The sequence below is a fragment of the Arvicola amphibius genome, chromosome 1 (genome assembly GCF_903992535.2).
Source record: "Arvicola amphibius chromosome 1, mArvAmp1.2, whole genome shotgun sequence".
NCBI classification, from domain to species: domain Eukaryota; kingdom Metazoa; phylum Chordata; class Mammalia; order Rodentia; family Cricetidae; genus Arvicola; species Arvicola amphibius.
The window spans coordinates 152,056,949-152,072,498 of record NC_052047.1 but is presented as its reverse complement, the minus strand read 5'-3'; the positions used below and the strand labels follow the sequence as shown (position 1 = coordinate 152,072,498).

Sequence of the window (15,550 nt, the reverse complement as noted above, 5' to 3'; positions counted from 1 at the left end):
ACCGGACTAACTTGCCATGTCACCTCCACCTCTCAGGCTGGGCTGCACCCCAGAGGGCCGGGTAAGGCAGGCCAATTTGATACAATAATTTATACATATCCAAATCTGAAAACCTTGTATCCAACTTAAGGGCAATTTGAACTCACTCTAGTACTAAAGGATAGACTAGACAAACCCTAGACCCAAAATTTATGGTGCTTCCCTTGACCTGGGGCAGCAGAAATCAGTGTCTTTGCCTTGTGGTGGTGGAACTCCCTGAATGTGGTATGAGGTGAGAAGGAGACCTCAGAAGTGAACATAACGACTGTTTTAAGGTGGTCAGGCCAAGCAGGGCAGAAGCTACATTAAGGCAGAGAAAAAAGATGTCACCAGGTAGAAATCAAAGTTGTCCAATGTCTATATTAAATAAACTAGCAGCTTTATTGTCTTTGCGGCCTGGCTCCTCACTTAAGGAGATTTTTAAGTGCTTGAGGGAGAAAAACCTGTAGAAAATGATGGAGACCGGGGAATAGGCCTTGGGAATCTTGGACTGGCACCACACTGAGTGTCTGGTCAGCCTGGGAGACAGATGCCACAAAAGTGAGGAGAGGCTCCCCCTGTGGCCTCTGTTGCTCACTGTTCAGTCCTTTCAGTTCCTGAGTTACACGAGCCTCCACTGCCAGCCACTCTGTTCCAGAGGTGGGACCTCCTCTGCCTTCTTCTTTGGTTTGTTGCTGTAACCGTCTTCGGGCACGCCGCCTCCCCTGCCACACTTGGTGCCACAAGGCACAGCGCCAGCTCACTGGTGACAGATGTGACGTCTCCTTCCCTGTCTCATCCTTAGACCCTTCTTCAGCCACTTCCGGTTCCGTGGGCTTCTGCTCAGCCAGCTTGTCTAGACACTTTACAGGCATTGGGACCACCCCTAGTGGTCCAGAGCTCAACAAGGTCCTGTCCTGAGATGCCTCTCCCAACTCTGTTACCTTCTCTTCCACCCCATTTTCACTGTGGTCCCCTGCACATCCCTGTGGCTCCTCTTTCCCCTCCTCACAGCTCTTCTCTTGCCCATCTAGTCTCTGTCTTTTGTTTGTCCCTCCCAGGAGAGAGTCTTTGGTTCTGACACCTTCTGACCGTGGTCTCTTGGTTCCCTGTTCTATATGACATCCAAGCGCTTCCTTTAACACACGCACCAGAGCCATGATGATCTGAGGAAAGGGGGCAGGGGGTAAGGGGATGAGCTTGGCAGACAGCAGGGCACTAGGGGAGCTGGGCTGTAGAAGTGGGAGCAGTCCCCAGTCCCGGCCCCGGGAAGAACGTTGCTGAAACTGGAGACTTCGGCAGTAACTAGCTGCGGCTCCACAACAGCTCTGCAGACGTCTAGCCACTCGACTGGTTACATTAGCTGCAACATTGTGACTCAGCTCAAAGGGGTCCTGGAGATTCATGGGGCCAAGGCGCAGCCCCTCCCAAAGATCAGAAGGCAGGCCTCCTGCCACCAGCAAAGCCTGACCTTCACGCAGGGACAGCAGGGAGCCAGAAAGATCCCAGGAAGAAACACAGGAGAAGAACTGGGCCAGCAGGGAACCTGGAAGAGGCAGGAAAAGGGGGTCACTCAGAAGCCATAACTGGGACATCCCTGCAGCTACTTCAGTAGGACGTTCTTCCCTTCTTAGGGCTTCAGAAGTCTCCTGAGAAACCCAGCTCCTCAGCCATGTCCTGCCCCATGCTGCTGCTTGACCTGAAGAGCAGTGTAACTGGGGAATACTCCTCTTACTTACCTGCCCAGTTTTTTGGTTTTTTGTTTTTGATTGTTGTTGTTGTTTGTTTGTTTGTTTGTTTTGGTTTTTCAAGACAGGGTTTCTCTGTGTAACAGTCCTAGCTGTCCTGGAATTTGCTCTGTAGACAAGGCTGGCCTCAAACTCACAGAGACCACCACCCAGTCCAAGATATGGTTTTTTCGTCCTTAAAACAGCAGCCAGGGGGCTACTGTGAAACTATACCCTGCGCACCAGGCAGTGGTGACACACACCTTTAATTCCAGCACTCGGGAGGCAGAGGCAGGCAGATCTCTGTGAGTTTGAGGCCAGCCTGGTGATCTACAAGAGCTAGTTCCAGGACAGGCTCCAAAAGCTACAAAGAAACCCTGTCTGAAACCCCACCCCCCAAAAAAATAGTCTGTCTCATAAAATAAAAAAGGGAAGGGGTAGTGCACGCCTTTAATCCCAGCGCTCGGGAGGAAGAGAGAGGCGTGAGTTCCAGATCATCCTGGTCCACAGAGTGAGTTACTCCACAGCTATAAAGAAACCTTGTCTTTTGCCCCCCTCAAAAAAAAAAAAAACAACAAAACAAAGACTATACCTTGCACATGAGTATGCCTTTAGCAAGTTCATTTCCATATCTCAAATCATATCTAGGTCTCTCAAAAGGACAATGCCAAATGCAAATCAAGGAATACCACAATTTGCTAGGTTTTTCCAAAACCAAGTTTGCACAGGCTTTGAACCCCTAGGAAACACTTAAATAAGACTAAAAACAGAAGGAGCCAGAGACAGGGTAGCAATCACAAAAGGCAGATCAAAAACTGCTGGGTGTAAACACTCAAGAGCCAATTAGCTGCAGAAATCTGCAGGGGCTCTTCCTACACTGTGCCTTGCACTGTGTATGTTAAATGTTTCCTATTCTAGAGCTTAGCAGCCACGGTGTAGGTTAAATGTTTCCTATTCTAGACCTTAGTATCCCTGTCAGTTCTCTCCTGGATCCCCCAGACTCACTGAGAGGCTCTACGTTGGTGCTTGGCTCCAGCTGTGAGGCATCCTTGGGGAAACTACAGTCCCAGCCATCAACTTCTACCTGCTCCCCTTCACCTGTGACAGTAAAGAAGAGAGGGTCAGGCTGGAAGTAGGAAGACTGGGGGTGATAGTCGAGATGAAGACGAGGGAGTAAGAGTAGAGGCTGTTCTGCAGTACCTGATCTTTGGGTGAGCTGGGCCACAGTAGGAAGCACTGGAGGGTCTCTGGTCTGAAGGAAGTAGATCACTAGCAACGTCAAGGCGTAGTTATTGAGAAGGGGGCCGCCCCCTGGATAATAACCAAGAATTCCAGTTAGGAAGAAGTATTTTCTCTAAGTCTCTGCCTTTGCCTGACACCAACCCGGGCCAAGCCTGTCCTCATTCTCACCTGACAGGCCATTATGCTGAGCCCAGCAGCGTATGGTATACACGAGGGGACGGACTCGACCATCCATCTCGGAGCAGAAATTCAGGAACCGGGAATTATACAAGGCCAGCCTGGGACGGTGGAGAAACAAAGCTGTTATGGTGTAGGAACTCTGGAAACCTAATATTCCCACCATGTTCATCACAGACTCGGGGCCAGCTAAAATAAGATCAAAAGAATTTTTCCCAAAGCTTTGTCAAAACACTGGTCCTATGAAGGGGTATGCAAAAGAACATTAAATACACCTAGGGATGTGGTTAAATGGTGGGACATCTGCCCAGCCCTGGTGAAGCCCTGTGTTGGATCCTGACCCTGGGGGTGGGAGCAGTATGTATCAACGGAACCTTAGGCAGCACTATGTTCCATATGTTCATTCCGTACAGTCACCATTCACAGAACATGGTTTATATAGTACTGCTCACAGCTAGGTGTGGTAGCATATCCTGTAATCCCAGCACTCGAGGTTGAATAGGGAATACAGAGACTCTGTTTCAAAAGATTCAGGACCAGCAAGATGGCTCAGTGGGTAAGAGTCAGCCATCATTGACACCCTTAGTTCCATCCCTAACACTCACGTGTTACAAGGAGAAAACTGACTCCCACAAGTTATTCTCTGACTAGAGATGAGATATGCACAAACACGTAACTTAAAATTTTTTGAAACAAAAATACTGTTCAGAGCCTCTTGAAGGAGAAGCCAAGTAGCAAGAACACTCGATGCAAAGTGACAGTACAGATCAGAAAGAACTACGCAGGTCACAGGGGTGAGCGTGCTGGGGCCATTATTATGTGGGGCTTCCTTGCATGGGTTCAAGAGAAGGCATTTGAAACAAAGAAACAAAGCATGGAGTAGGAGAGAAAGGGGGAGAAACTTGTTTACCTTAACAGTTCGCAAATTTATGTAACTACAGAACTCTTTCCTATGCCTTTAACCCCAACAGAGGAGGAGGCAAAAGCAGGTGGGCCTCTGGAGCTCCAGGTTAGCCTGGTCTACTTAGTAAGACTCGTAAAAAACAATACCAGTAACAAATAGCAGTAATGCGGAATAGTAGCACATCCCTGTCATCCCAGGATTCAGGAGTAAGGCAGGAGAAGCAAAGGCTGGAGGCCAGTTGGATAACAAAGCAAGACCCTTCTCACACAAAGTATTCCAAAGACAACAAACATTGAAATGGAAGCTAGATAGGAGGTGACGTAATTGGCAGAAAGGAGGACTGAACCAAAGAAGAAAAAACTCAATTCAACAGGTATAAGCCCTTCCAAGTCAGGACTTCCTCCTCGTACATCCCAGAACTTAAAAGTCAGCCTTCCTCAACCCCAACATGAAAGTACCGGTTACTGAGGGAGACATCTCCATGAAGACCTGAAGGCCGATGACAGAACTTCACCACAGGGCGTCGGGCACAGGGCACAGTTTGGACTCGGTACACTCCAGGGACACAGCCCCGGAGAATAGAGCCCACCAACTCTAGGACTGCTGCCGCCTCCTCCTTCTCGTCCTTTGAAGCTTCTGCTAATTCTAGGGCCTTCCCCAGTTCCCCCTCTCCCCTATCCTCCTGCAGTGGTGAAACTGGAGGCAGGGACTGGGGAGAAGTGACAGTGTCAGAGCCCAAAGCAGAATCTGGTGTCTGTGGTGCCAGAGAAGATGTGGTTTCAAAGTCCAAGGCCTCAGAATCTTGGAGAGAACCTGGAGATGGTGAGTCTGAAGGAGAAGCTGGGGTACAGGCCACTGCTTGAGGATCCAGAGAAAGAGCAAGGGCTGAGTCCACGGATGGAGCCTCTGGAGCCCGTGGGGCTGGCTGTGGATGAAATGAAAGGGAGTGAGTCTCTCCTCCTCCATTGTCCCCTGCGTGCAGCCTTTACTCTGCAGCTTCACCTAACTCATTCTCAACAGCACACTGAAGCCAGGAAATGGTAGCACATGCCTTTGATCCCAGCACTCAGGAGGCAGATCTCTGTGAGTTCAAGGCTACCCTGGTCTACAGAGTGAGTTTCAGGACAGCTAGGACGGCTGTTACACAGAGAAACCCTGTCTCAAAATAGACCAGTAGTCTTTATTGTATGTGTTTGGTGTATTAGCTGCATATATGTCTGCACCACATGCATTCAACGCCTGTGAAGGTCAAACAAGGACATCAAATTCCTGGAACTGGAGTTGTACAGTACAGGATGCCATGTTTATGCTGGAACTCTAATCCTGGTCCTCTGGAAGAGCAGCCGGTGCTCTTAATCCCTGAGGCTTCTTTCCAGCCCCACAGCCTTTAACTTTCACAGTCCTCCTGTCTCAGCCTCAAGTGCTAGGATTCAGAGTCACTCTTTCAATTAGCCTGACAACCAGAGATGTCCAAAGATTTCCAAAGCATACAGCCTACTGCTATTGCCCTTGGTTGCCCTCCCACCTCCAGAAGTAGAAGGTAAGTGCCTATTGCAGAAGACACCATCTGCAGCTCAGACCCCTGAGCTGGAACTGACCTCAATGTCCCCTGCCTGAGGACTAGCTTTCATGGTACCAGAAGACACCATGCAAGCTATCAAAGGAGAGAGGCAACCAGCAGTCCTACCCAGCTACGCCACCTATGAGCCACACCGACAACCAGCATGGCACGATGACCCTAAGGGTGCAGTAGTGGCACACACACCTTGACAGTAACTAGCAGCTTTCTAGCTGGACTTAAGACCTGCTCAACAAGAGGGTAACCGTGCCCGGGAATGGAAACCTATGAACCACTTGGTGCCAGTGAAGTCATGTATATTGGAGAAGAACCTACAGCCCCTACAATCCCTAACAGTAATCTATCCACAGCTAATCAAAATGCACAGCTGTGAAGCCCAGTCCCAATGGATACATCTACAACATTGTACATGAAGAAATGGAAAGATTATAAGTGCCAGAAGATCAGGGAGCCTGCGTCAAATGCTACATCCATAAGTCTCACCAACCAACATAACCGCCCAAATGTGAGCTAAACAGACACCAACGAACATGCCAAAGTGGACAGGGAAAAGGCCACACCTTTGTGTGTGTGTGTGTGTGTGTGTGTGTGTGTGTGTATGTGTGTGTGTGTGGTTTTTTAAGACAGGGTTTCCCTATATAGTCCTGTCTGTCCTGTCCATGGAGCAGGCTGGTCTCAAACTCAGAGATTTATGTGTACTATATTTACACTGTTTCCCTCTCCCTCTGTTTCTATTTTCCCCCTCAAATTCATAGCCTGTTTTCAATTATTGTTACATATATATAAGTGGATAATTATATAAATACAACCTGCTGAGTTCATTTGGGCAGCCATATTGTTGACATTTCATGGGTATGGTGTTTCTGTAATATGTGGAAAACATAATTGATGTGGGATTCCCCTCTGTATGCTGTGAATACCATTGGTTAATAAAGAAATTGGCTTAGCCTGATAGGGTAGAGCAGAGCTACGTGGGGAAAACTAAACTCAATGCTGAGAAAAAGAAGGCAGAGTCAGTGAGAAGCTATGTAGCCCCTCTGGAGACAGATGCCGGAACTTTACCCGGTAAGCCACAGCCTTGTGGCGATATACAGATTAATGGAGATGGGTTAGTTTAAGATGAAAGAGCTAGCCAATAAGAAGATAGAGTTAATAGGCCAAGTGATTTAATTAATACAGTTTCTGTGTGATTATTTTGGGGCTGAGCATCCAGCGACCAACAGGCATCCTCCATACTACACACAATCATCGTGTTCTTGTGGTTCTTACAGTCTTCCCTCTCTTTTTTCAGTGTTTCCTGATCCTGAGGTGTAGGAGTTGTATTGTAGTTTCTCAGTTGGGGCTAAGACCCCTTGGTCAGTTGTTCTCTGTATTGTGACCAGTTGTGGCTTTCTATAAAAAAAAGATGCTTTTTTGTTGAGAGGGGAGAGAAACCTACCAGGCCTGGACTGAAGCAGTGGATGTGTGCCCTGGGTTGGGCCTGCACTGGATATGGCCCCATATGCTTTTTTAAAAAGTTATAGCCGAGGGGCTAGAGAGATGGCTCAGAGGTTAAAAGTACTGGCTGTTCTTCTAGAGGTCCTGAGTTCAATTCCCAGCAACCACATGGTGGCTCACAGCCATCTGTAATGAGATCTGGTGCCCTGTTCTGGTGTGTAAGCGTACAATGTATATATAATAAGTAAATATATCTTTAAAAAGCCAGTTGTGGTGGCACGCATGGGTAGGATTTGCTGAAGGAGGCAGAGGCAGGAGAATCACAAGTTCAAGGCCAGCCTGGGCTACACATTTAAAAAAAAAAAATCTTAAAAAAATTAAACCAACACTTAAAAAAAAGTTTATAGCCAATTGTGGTGGTGCACATCTTTAATCCCAGCACTTGGGAAGCAGTGACAGGCGGAGCTCACTCTGTGAGCTCAAGGCCAGCCTGGTCTACAAAGCAAATTCCAGGACAGCTTGGACTGTTACACAGAGAAACACTATCTTGAAAAGCAACAACAACAAAAAAATAGTAATAATAATAATAATATTAGTATAAAAATGTACAACTGGTGGTGATGGCTCACGACTTTAATTCCAACACTCGGGAGCCAGAGGCAGGTGGATCTCTGTGAGTCTGAGGCCAGCCTGGTCTACAGAGTGAGTTCCAGGACAGCCAGAGCTAAAGAGTGAAACCCTGTCTTTAAAAAAACAATTATGGAACTAAAAAAAGTATAGAGTCCAGTGTGATAGAACACATTTCAAACCACCAATCCCAACTGGAAGTGGTGCCACATGCCTATAATCCCAGCACTTGGTAGGACGAGGCAGAAGGATCAACAGTTTGAGGCCAGCCTGAGCTACATAGTAAGTACCAGGGCAATCAGGACTATATAGTTAAAACCCTGTCTTAAAAATAAGACAGCTTGGGGGCTGGAAAGATGGCTCAGAGGTTAAGAGCACTGACTGCTCTTCCAGAGGTCCTGAGTTCAATTCCCAGCAACCACATGGTGGCTCACAGCCATCTGTAATGAGATCTGGTGCCCTCTTCTGGCCAGCAAGCATACAGACAGACAGAACTTTATATACATAATAAATAAATAAATCTTAAAAAAAAAAATAAGACAGCTCAGCAGTTACAGGGCTTTCTTGCAGAAGAACCAACTTCAGTGGCTAACATCCACCTGTGACTGAAGGGATCTGATGCCCTCTTATGAGTTCCAGAAGCATCAAGCATACATTTGGTACACAGACATGTAGACAGACACTCACGTGCATGTGCAAAGGCCCTGGGTTCAACTCCAGGACAACAAAGAACACAACAGCCCTCTCTAGAGGTAAAAGGTCTAGAGGAATTCTATTTCTACTCAACTTTTCTAAGAGCCTAGAACTGCTCTAAAAAAAGAACTGTGCATAAGAAAAAACACAACTTTCCTATTACAGAAACAAATCTGTAAGTTACGTATTACAAAACTCAAAGACCTGGCATAGTGGCACACACCTGCAATCCCAGCCTGTCTGCAGAGACAAAAAGGTCAGTTTGGTCTACATACCAACTTCCAGGCCAGTTAGGGATACTTACTTAGCTTCAACCACCCCTCTATACAGAAAAACAAAAAGATAATCCCCAAATTACCTTTCTGTATATCTTTTTATATATTTTCTCCAAATAAGATCACATACAAGGGTGAACATGGTGTTGAATGCCTTTAATCCCAGCCCTTGGGAGGCAGAGGAAGGCCAGTCTCTGTGAGTTCCAGGACAACCTGGTTTACATGGCAAGTACAAGCCAGCTAGGATTATGAGTATGACCCTGTCTCAAAAAGAAAACCCATAAACAAAATCCAGTAACAGAATTCTGAAATGTTTTACCTTCCTGTCACAACTGTTATCTATCCCATGCCAACTCACTTTCATTCTATCCAATGCAAATCCATATCCACATTTCCAGTTAGTAACACTTCTGGATTAGTACTATCATGCTTTTTTTATAATCATGAAACTAAAAAACACGAGAGTTTGCCCAAAGTCACATGACTACAAGCTCCCCTGCTCACTCACCTCAGTCTCTTCCATATCGCCCAGATCCAAGAAGAGGTCCAGATCACAGCCATGAATATCAAAGCTGTTTATAGAAGAGCCAAAAGGATGGACCACACAGCCTAGGTGCCAAAGAATAGAGGTCAAAAGAGCGCGGGGTCAGCAAGATGGCTCAGAAGGTAAAGGCACTTGCCACCAGGTCTGATAACCTGTGTTTAATCCCCAAGACCCATGTGGTAAAAAAGAAAACCAACTCCTGAAAGTTACCCTTTGACCTCCAGAAGCATGTGTATCACTTGTGCACACACATAAATAATAAAGGGTAAAAAAGACTGAGGTGCAGGAAGTTCAAGAACAAATATATTGGGGTACAAAGATGGAAGAGCAAGCAAATGAAACACCTAGAGCTGAGGGAAGATTGAAGGTTCAAACACAGGGGCAGGTAGACCAACAGAGGTGTGAGGAGAGCTCAGAGCAGGGCACTCACCAGGGAAGAACTCTGTGAAGACCTCCTGCATCAGGGCTACAACAAGATTCCGAAGCTGCCGCTCGGCCTCAGACAACTCCCTCAGTTCCACAAGCTTTACCATCTGTGCCTCCACATCTGGGGCCTCGGCCAGTGCTTGGGCCATCTGGTGACTATTTGTGTCCACTCCTTTGGGAGACTTGGAGGCTGGGCTCTGGAACTCCTTCTGCTCCCTCGGCCGTACACGCAGTGCACGTTCCCCCAGCCTGTGCTGGGGCTGTGATAGGACAGCCTCCCGCGCACTCACATCTCCCATCTCCACGATGGCAAACACCCCCTGGCAAATCACACAAGAGAAAGGATCATGGTTTGGCAATCAAGAATTCAAGCATGTTTTAACAGAAGAGAATCTTTGAAATGGGAACCAACCCATATACTGAGAATATTACTTGCTGTTTTTGTAAAATGGGAACGTATTTAGTTAGATGTCGTCTTTACTCTTACACATTTTTATTCCTGGCTATCAATTAAAATTTCATGTATTATATTTCACAATGACTTGACTTCACAGGTTAAAATAAGACCCAACTAGTCATGTACCATGGTGGTACAGGAGGTAGAGGGAGGGCCTTGTGAGATGGCTCAGGTGACATAGGCACTTGCCACCTAGCCTAATGATCTGAATTTGAGCCCCCGGCTCCCATATGGTAGAAGAAAAGAATTGACTACTCAAAGTTGTTTTCTGACTTCCATATCTGTGCCATGCATGTCCCCCTGCTGCCCTACACACAGACACACTAAATAAATAAAATGTAATTAAAGGGTTGGAGTGATGGCTCAGAGGTTAAGAGCACTTATTACTTTTTCAGGGATCTGAATTTGGCTCCCAGCACCTCCACAGCAGGTCACAACCGTCAGTTACTCCAGTTCTCGGGGATACAGTGCCTTCTTCTCACCTCTAAGGGAACCAGGCACCTACACACATGCAGGCAAAACTCATACACATAGTCTTTTAAAAAATTAAAATGCAATAAAAAATTTTTTAAGGGGTTAGAAAGATGGCTCAGCAGTTAGGAGTTTTGTTCCCAGCATCTACCAGCTCTCAGTCACCTATGACTCCAGTTCTAGGGGACCTGATGCCCTCTCCTAGAATCAAAGGCACCTGTGTACAAACCACACACAGAAAAACACATATATACCTAATTTAAAACAAAAAAACTTAGCCAGACATAGTGGCACACACCTTTAATCCCCAGCACTCAGGAGGCAGAGACAGAACTCTGTGAGTTCAAGACCAGCCTGATCTACAAAATGAGTTCCAGGAGAGCCAGAGATACAGAGAAACCCTGTCTCAAAAAACCACACACACACACACAAAAGTATAGTTCTTTTCTAGCTGACTCTTTAAACAAGAATCCATGGCAAGGGGTTCATATGTGGAATTCTGGAGAAATGGCTCTGCGGGTAAGAAAGACCACTTGCTGCTCATGCAGAAGACGGGAATTCAGTTCCCAACACCCACGTTAGACAACTCTAAACCAACCACCCGTTATCTCCAGCTCCATACAATCCAATGCCCTCTTCTGGCCTCAGCGGGCACCTGTACTCACACACACATAACCACACAGATACCCATACACAAACCTCTCTAAAAAAAAATCCATGTTGGGGTAAAGTGCTTGCCACCAAACCTGATCACCTGAGTCCATCCCCTAAACAAATAGTAGGACAGACTCCTAAAAGTTTTCCTCTGACTCCCACATTTGCACCATGGACCGATCATGAATGTGCACACATAGTAAAAGTTTAAAAAGAATCCATGTTGGACTCAGAATGCAGCTCATTGGTAGAGGAGTTCTCTGGTGTGCATGAACTCTTAGATTCAAGACTCAGCACCAAACTTTAAGAGATTTTCTAAAAACCCTGCTATTGCTAATATAAACACATAAACTAATAAGCCCTGTTTTCAAGGAATTTAGCATTAGCTAAATTTAGGATTAGCAACAATATGATAGCTAGGCTGCTATGATTTGTGTGAGCTGGACAGAGCTGAATATTAATAACAGATCAATTTTTTTAAAGGCAAAACATTAGCAGGAGGCAAGCATGACTGCTTGTGGGTAAAAGTGCACATTCTTTTACGGCATCTGTTCCCATAAAGAGACACTCTGGCCAGACAGTGGTGGTGTACACCTTTAATCCCAGCACTACAGAGGCAGAAGCAGGCAGATCTATGTGAGTTCAAGGCCAGCCTGGTCTACAGATCGAGTTCCAGGATGGGCTCCATAGCTACTGGGAAACCCTATCTCAAATACCCCCCCAAAAGAAGAGACAATACCCATAGTGCCAGCATAAAGATATATTGACATGAAGAGAAATGTACTGGTACCAGCAATAAACCCCTACATATAGTCAACTAGGTTCCAACAGGATAATAAGATCAGTGGGGAAAGAATGGGCTTATAAATAAATGATATGGGACAACTGGATAGTCGTAAGCAAAAAAATGTCAGACCCTTACTTCGTATCATATACAAAAAATTACAGATATCTCATCAGTACACAGGCATGACACAGATAGGAAGAGATTAATAAGGGATATAGGGATGGTTTGGAGACAGACAGAGGCCACTCTCCTAAGATTCAAAAGCCCCCATTTAAAAAAAAAAAAAAAGCCCCTATGTTCAATCCCTAGAACTGAAAGAAAAAGGGGGGTGGCAGGTAAGAGGGAATAGGGCAAGAAGCTCGGCCACACCTTTAATTCCAGCAACAGGTAGGCAGAGACAGGTGGATCTCTGGCTCCTAGCCAGCCAGAGTTACATGGTAAAACCCTGAATTACATGATGAGATCCTGTTAAAAAAAAAAAAAAAAAAAAACAAGCAAGCAAAAATAATCCAATGTTTGATAAACAAGTCCTCCATAATTAACTCTATTCTTTTTTATATTTATTTATTTATTATTTATTATGTATACAATATTCTGTCTATGTAAATGCCTACAGGCTTGAAGAGGGCACCAGACCTCATTACAGATGGTTGTGAGCCACCATGTGGTTGCTGGGAATTGAACTCAGGACCTTTGGAAGAGCAGGCAATGCTCTTAACCTCTGAGCCATCTCTCCAGCCCCATAATTAACTCTAGTGAATGGATTGAATCCAAGGAGTAAAGGAGGTGACAAAAGTTCCTAAAACTAAGCTATTCTAAGTTCTGAAATGTCTACCAAGGACAAGCTACATTAGGAAGCTGCCAACAGGCTGCTGGTTCCTCTCTTTTCATGAGGCAAACCCATCTGACACACTAATCCCAGAGCGACTCACTTTACCTTGTCCTTGTCCATGACAACATTGGCCACAGGGCCAAATGTCTGGAAATACTCAGAAAGCTGAGCAGAACCCACATCCCTGGGAAAGCCACTGACAAAAACACTTCGAAGTCCCTGGGCCTTCCTGGTAGCTCGTAGCTGTACAAGATCCCGGTGCTTCCGGCCTTTTAAGTGGGCATCTAGGCTGGGTCCTGTAGAGGCAAGGGCGAGACATTAAGTATCCCTTAGTGTACCTGTCCCCTCACTCTGCTCTCTTCCTTCACAGACAAAGGGTGACATTTGGACAGAGATGTAGCTCCTTCCACATTTGATATTCTTTCCCTTTTTCTACACAGTACATGCTCTGATTTCAAGAGAAAAGGCTACAGTGCAGGTGGTTCTTAAGCCAACGATATGCATTAAGTAGAGCAACAATGCATACTGTAGAGGAATTAACAAGTAACTTGTCCTGGGCCCTAATTCTCAGAGATAAATACTGGGTGTTCCCAATGTGTCAGTTTCTCATGTATGATGGAAATGGTAGTGCCTACCCCACAGGTGTCGTTCTTGTATAGCTCTGGCCATCTGGCATGAGGTAAGCATGGGAAATTAGCTATTCGTATTAGCAGTCAGCTGCTTGATGCCATGGAAGTACATGGAGGAGGAGGAACTACGTTCCTGGCTTGGCCAGAGGGCTGGGGGTGGGGGTGGGGATGTTGTTATTCACAAGGAAAACACCAGAGGACCCTGTTTAGGGGAGACCACATTCCAGACATCAAACGTGGGAGCTGATACGTCACTGAGCTCCTTTTGGTGTCAATGAATGATTCAGTCCACCTTTCGAAACCCTTTTCCTCACTGACACCTTGGGCGCTCATTCAGGCCATGTTGATTCACTCCTCGCCTCTGCAGAGATCCTCTACTGGGGAGTCTCCAGTTCAACAACTGCCCTGCCTGAAACGCCGCAGCTCTGCAAACATAGCCACGGGGTACTGAAAGTGTCTCAGTCCAGCCAATGAGTTCCTGAATCCCTTTCCCGACTCCAGAGACCACCAAAGCACCAGACACAGAGATCACCAGTAGATGATGTTTCAAAAGGAATAATGAAACTTGCACTATGGAGATTTTGCATAGAGTAGGAAGAACGTATGACTTTCCCCGCTCTCCAATGCCCTGGGACGTGATGAATGAAAACAGAGGTGGACGACCCTAGCGCTAGCAAAAACTATAACCTAGATAACTCCAACTTTCACTAACACCTGAAAATGAAAACCTGCAACCTCCCTCTTCCCTCAGTAGCCACCGCTTACGGTTGGCTGTAGTAATGTCGCAGAGGCAGCAGCGAAAGCGGCCACGTGGCAGCGATACAACATCCGAATCCACCGCGGCCATAACGACTCTCCGGTATGGAGCGCCTACAACCTCTTCAGCTACCAGCAGCCACCAGAACTCACAGCTTAAGATCCCAATGTGCGGGGAAGCCACTTCCGCCAGTGCTGCAGGAAGTGACGTTTGTGTCCGGTGCTAGCATATTCCTCCAGAAACTTTGTTCCTAGGATTGAGGGTTCCTGTTCTAAGTCAGATTTAGGAAAAGCCGCCCATCGACGACGCTTATTGGCCTACGATTAACTAGTTGGCGTGCTCCGCTCCATTCCTGCGTTGATTGGTCCAAAGAATCGTGAATATTCATTAAGCAGCCACAAAGGCGGGCTTGCTTCTTGACAGCACAGCCCTTCTTTGCCAAGTGGTCAGGCGATCTGAGCCTTCATTTCTCTACACAATTGCACCCTCAAGCTTTTATATCACCCTGCGAATAGAAGCAAAGGGTGGTAGTTTCCAATCCTTTGCCTTGTGGAATTCAGGGACTCCCATATCCTCAGTCAGTTCCTTTCTCTACAGCTGGATCCTTCTGCAAAATAGGGTTTTCAGCGCTGTCCGTCCTGTCCCCCTACTTCCATTCACCTGGACTCAACTTCAACTCGAATTGCTACTGTCTCAGTTTCTTACACAGTTGTAGCCTGTATAAAGTATATTAACGAGGCACATTTCAAGGCAGTACAATGAAGAACAGACTACAGGGTAAGAGATAAACCCTTATTCAAGGAGGTATGATGGGAAGTGCCGTGGATCCCCAGTCAGGCACAGTAATCGGTCTTGTACATTCAAGAACAGGAGAGAAAAAGAGCTGAGCACTGAGACCGGAACAGAAGGGAAGGGCTATCGGGAGGGCCCAGCAGCTTGTCATGTGATTATCAGAACAGTAGACTTGGGCAGAAAAACCAGTCTGTTTTCTGAGTCATAATAAGGCCCTTCTATCCCTAAAGTGCTTAAGGAGAATTGGTTGAACTTATCAACTGCTCTAAGGACCCTGCTCTGGTATCTGATCCTTAACACCAAACCAAAAGAGCAGACCAAACCAAAAACAGAGCAGTACTACTGCACACTCTACAGAAGGGGCAGGTGCGAACACTGGGTGTGCAAACCCTGAAGCAGCGATCTGTATCTATGCACACCACTGTTTGAACTGTAAAGTCCTGCAGTAATGTAGAAGGAACGGCGGGGCTGTGTCCCGCCACCCGGCTAACTTTACCCCAAATAATTACACGGAAACTGTAT

General features: G+C 46.4%; 1 protein-coding gene across 2 annotated transcripts; it reads right to left on the bottom strand.

The window, feature by feature from the left end:
- Positions 1–395: 395 nt before the first annotated feature.
- Positions 396–14,444, bottom strand: Tut1 (terminal uridylyl transferase 1, U6 snRNA-specific). Of its 2 annotated transcripts, none has more exons than XM_038327260.2 (9): positions 14,389–14,444; positions 12,956–13,146; positions 9,654–9,969; positions 9,188–9,288; positions 4,527–4,993; positions 3,156–3,265; positions 2,946–3,056; positions 2,751–2,843; positions 396–1,564 (listed from the first exon to the last, which is right to left on the bottom strand). In XM_038327260.2, exons 2-9 carry the CDS (start codon positions 12,968–12,970, stop codon positions 444–446), a joined length of 2,334 nt encoding a protein of 777 aa, XP_038183188.1. In that variant the 5' UTR covers positions 12,971–13,146; positions 14,389–14,444; the 3' UTR covers positions 396–443. The 2 variants fall into 2 exon arrangements, with proteins under 2 accessions (XP_038183188.1, XP_038183180.1); XM_038327252.2 differs by having other exon boundaries at positions 14,245–14,419.
- Positions 14,445–15,550: the final 1,106 nt, after the last annotated feature.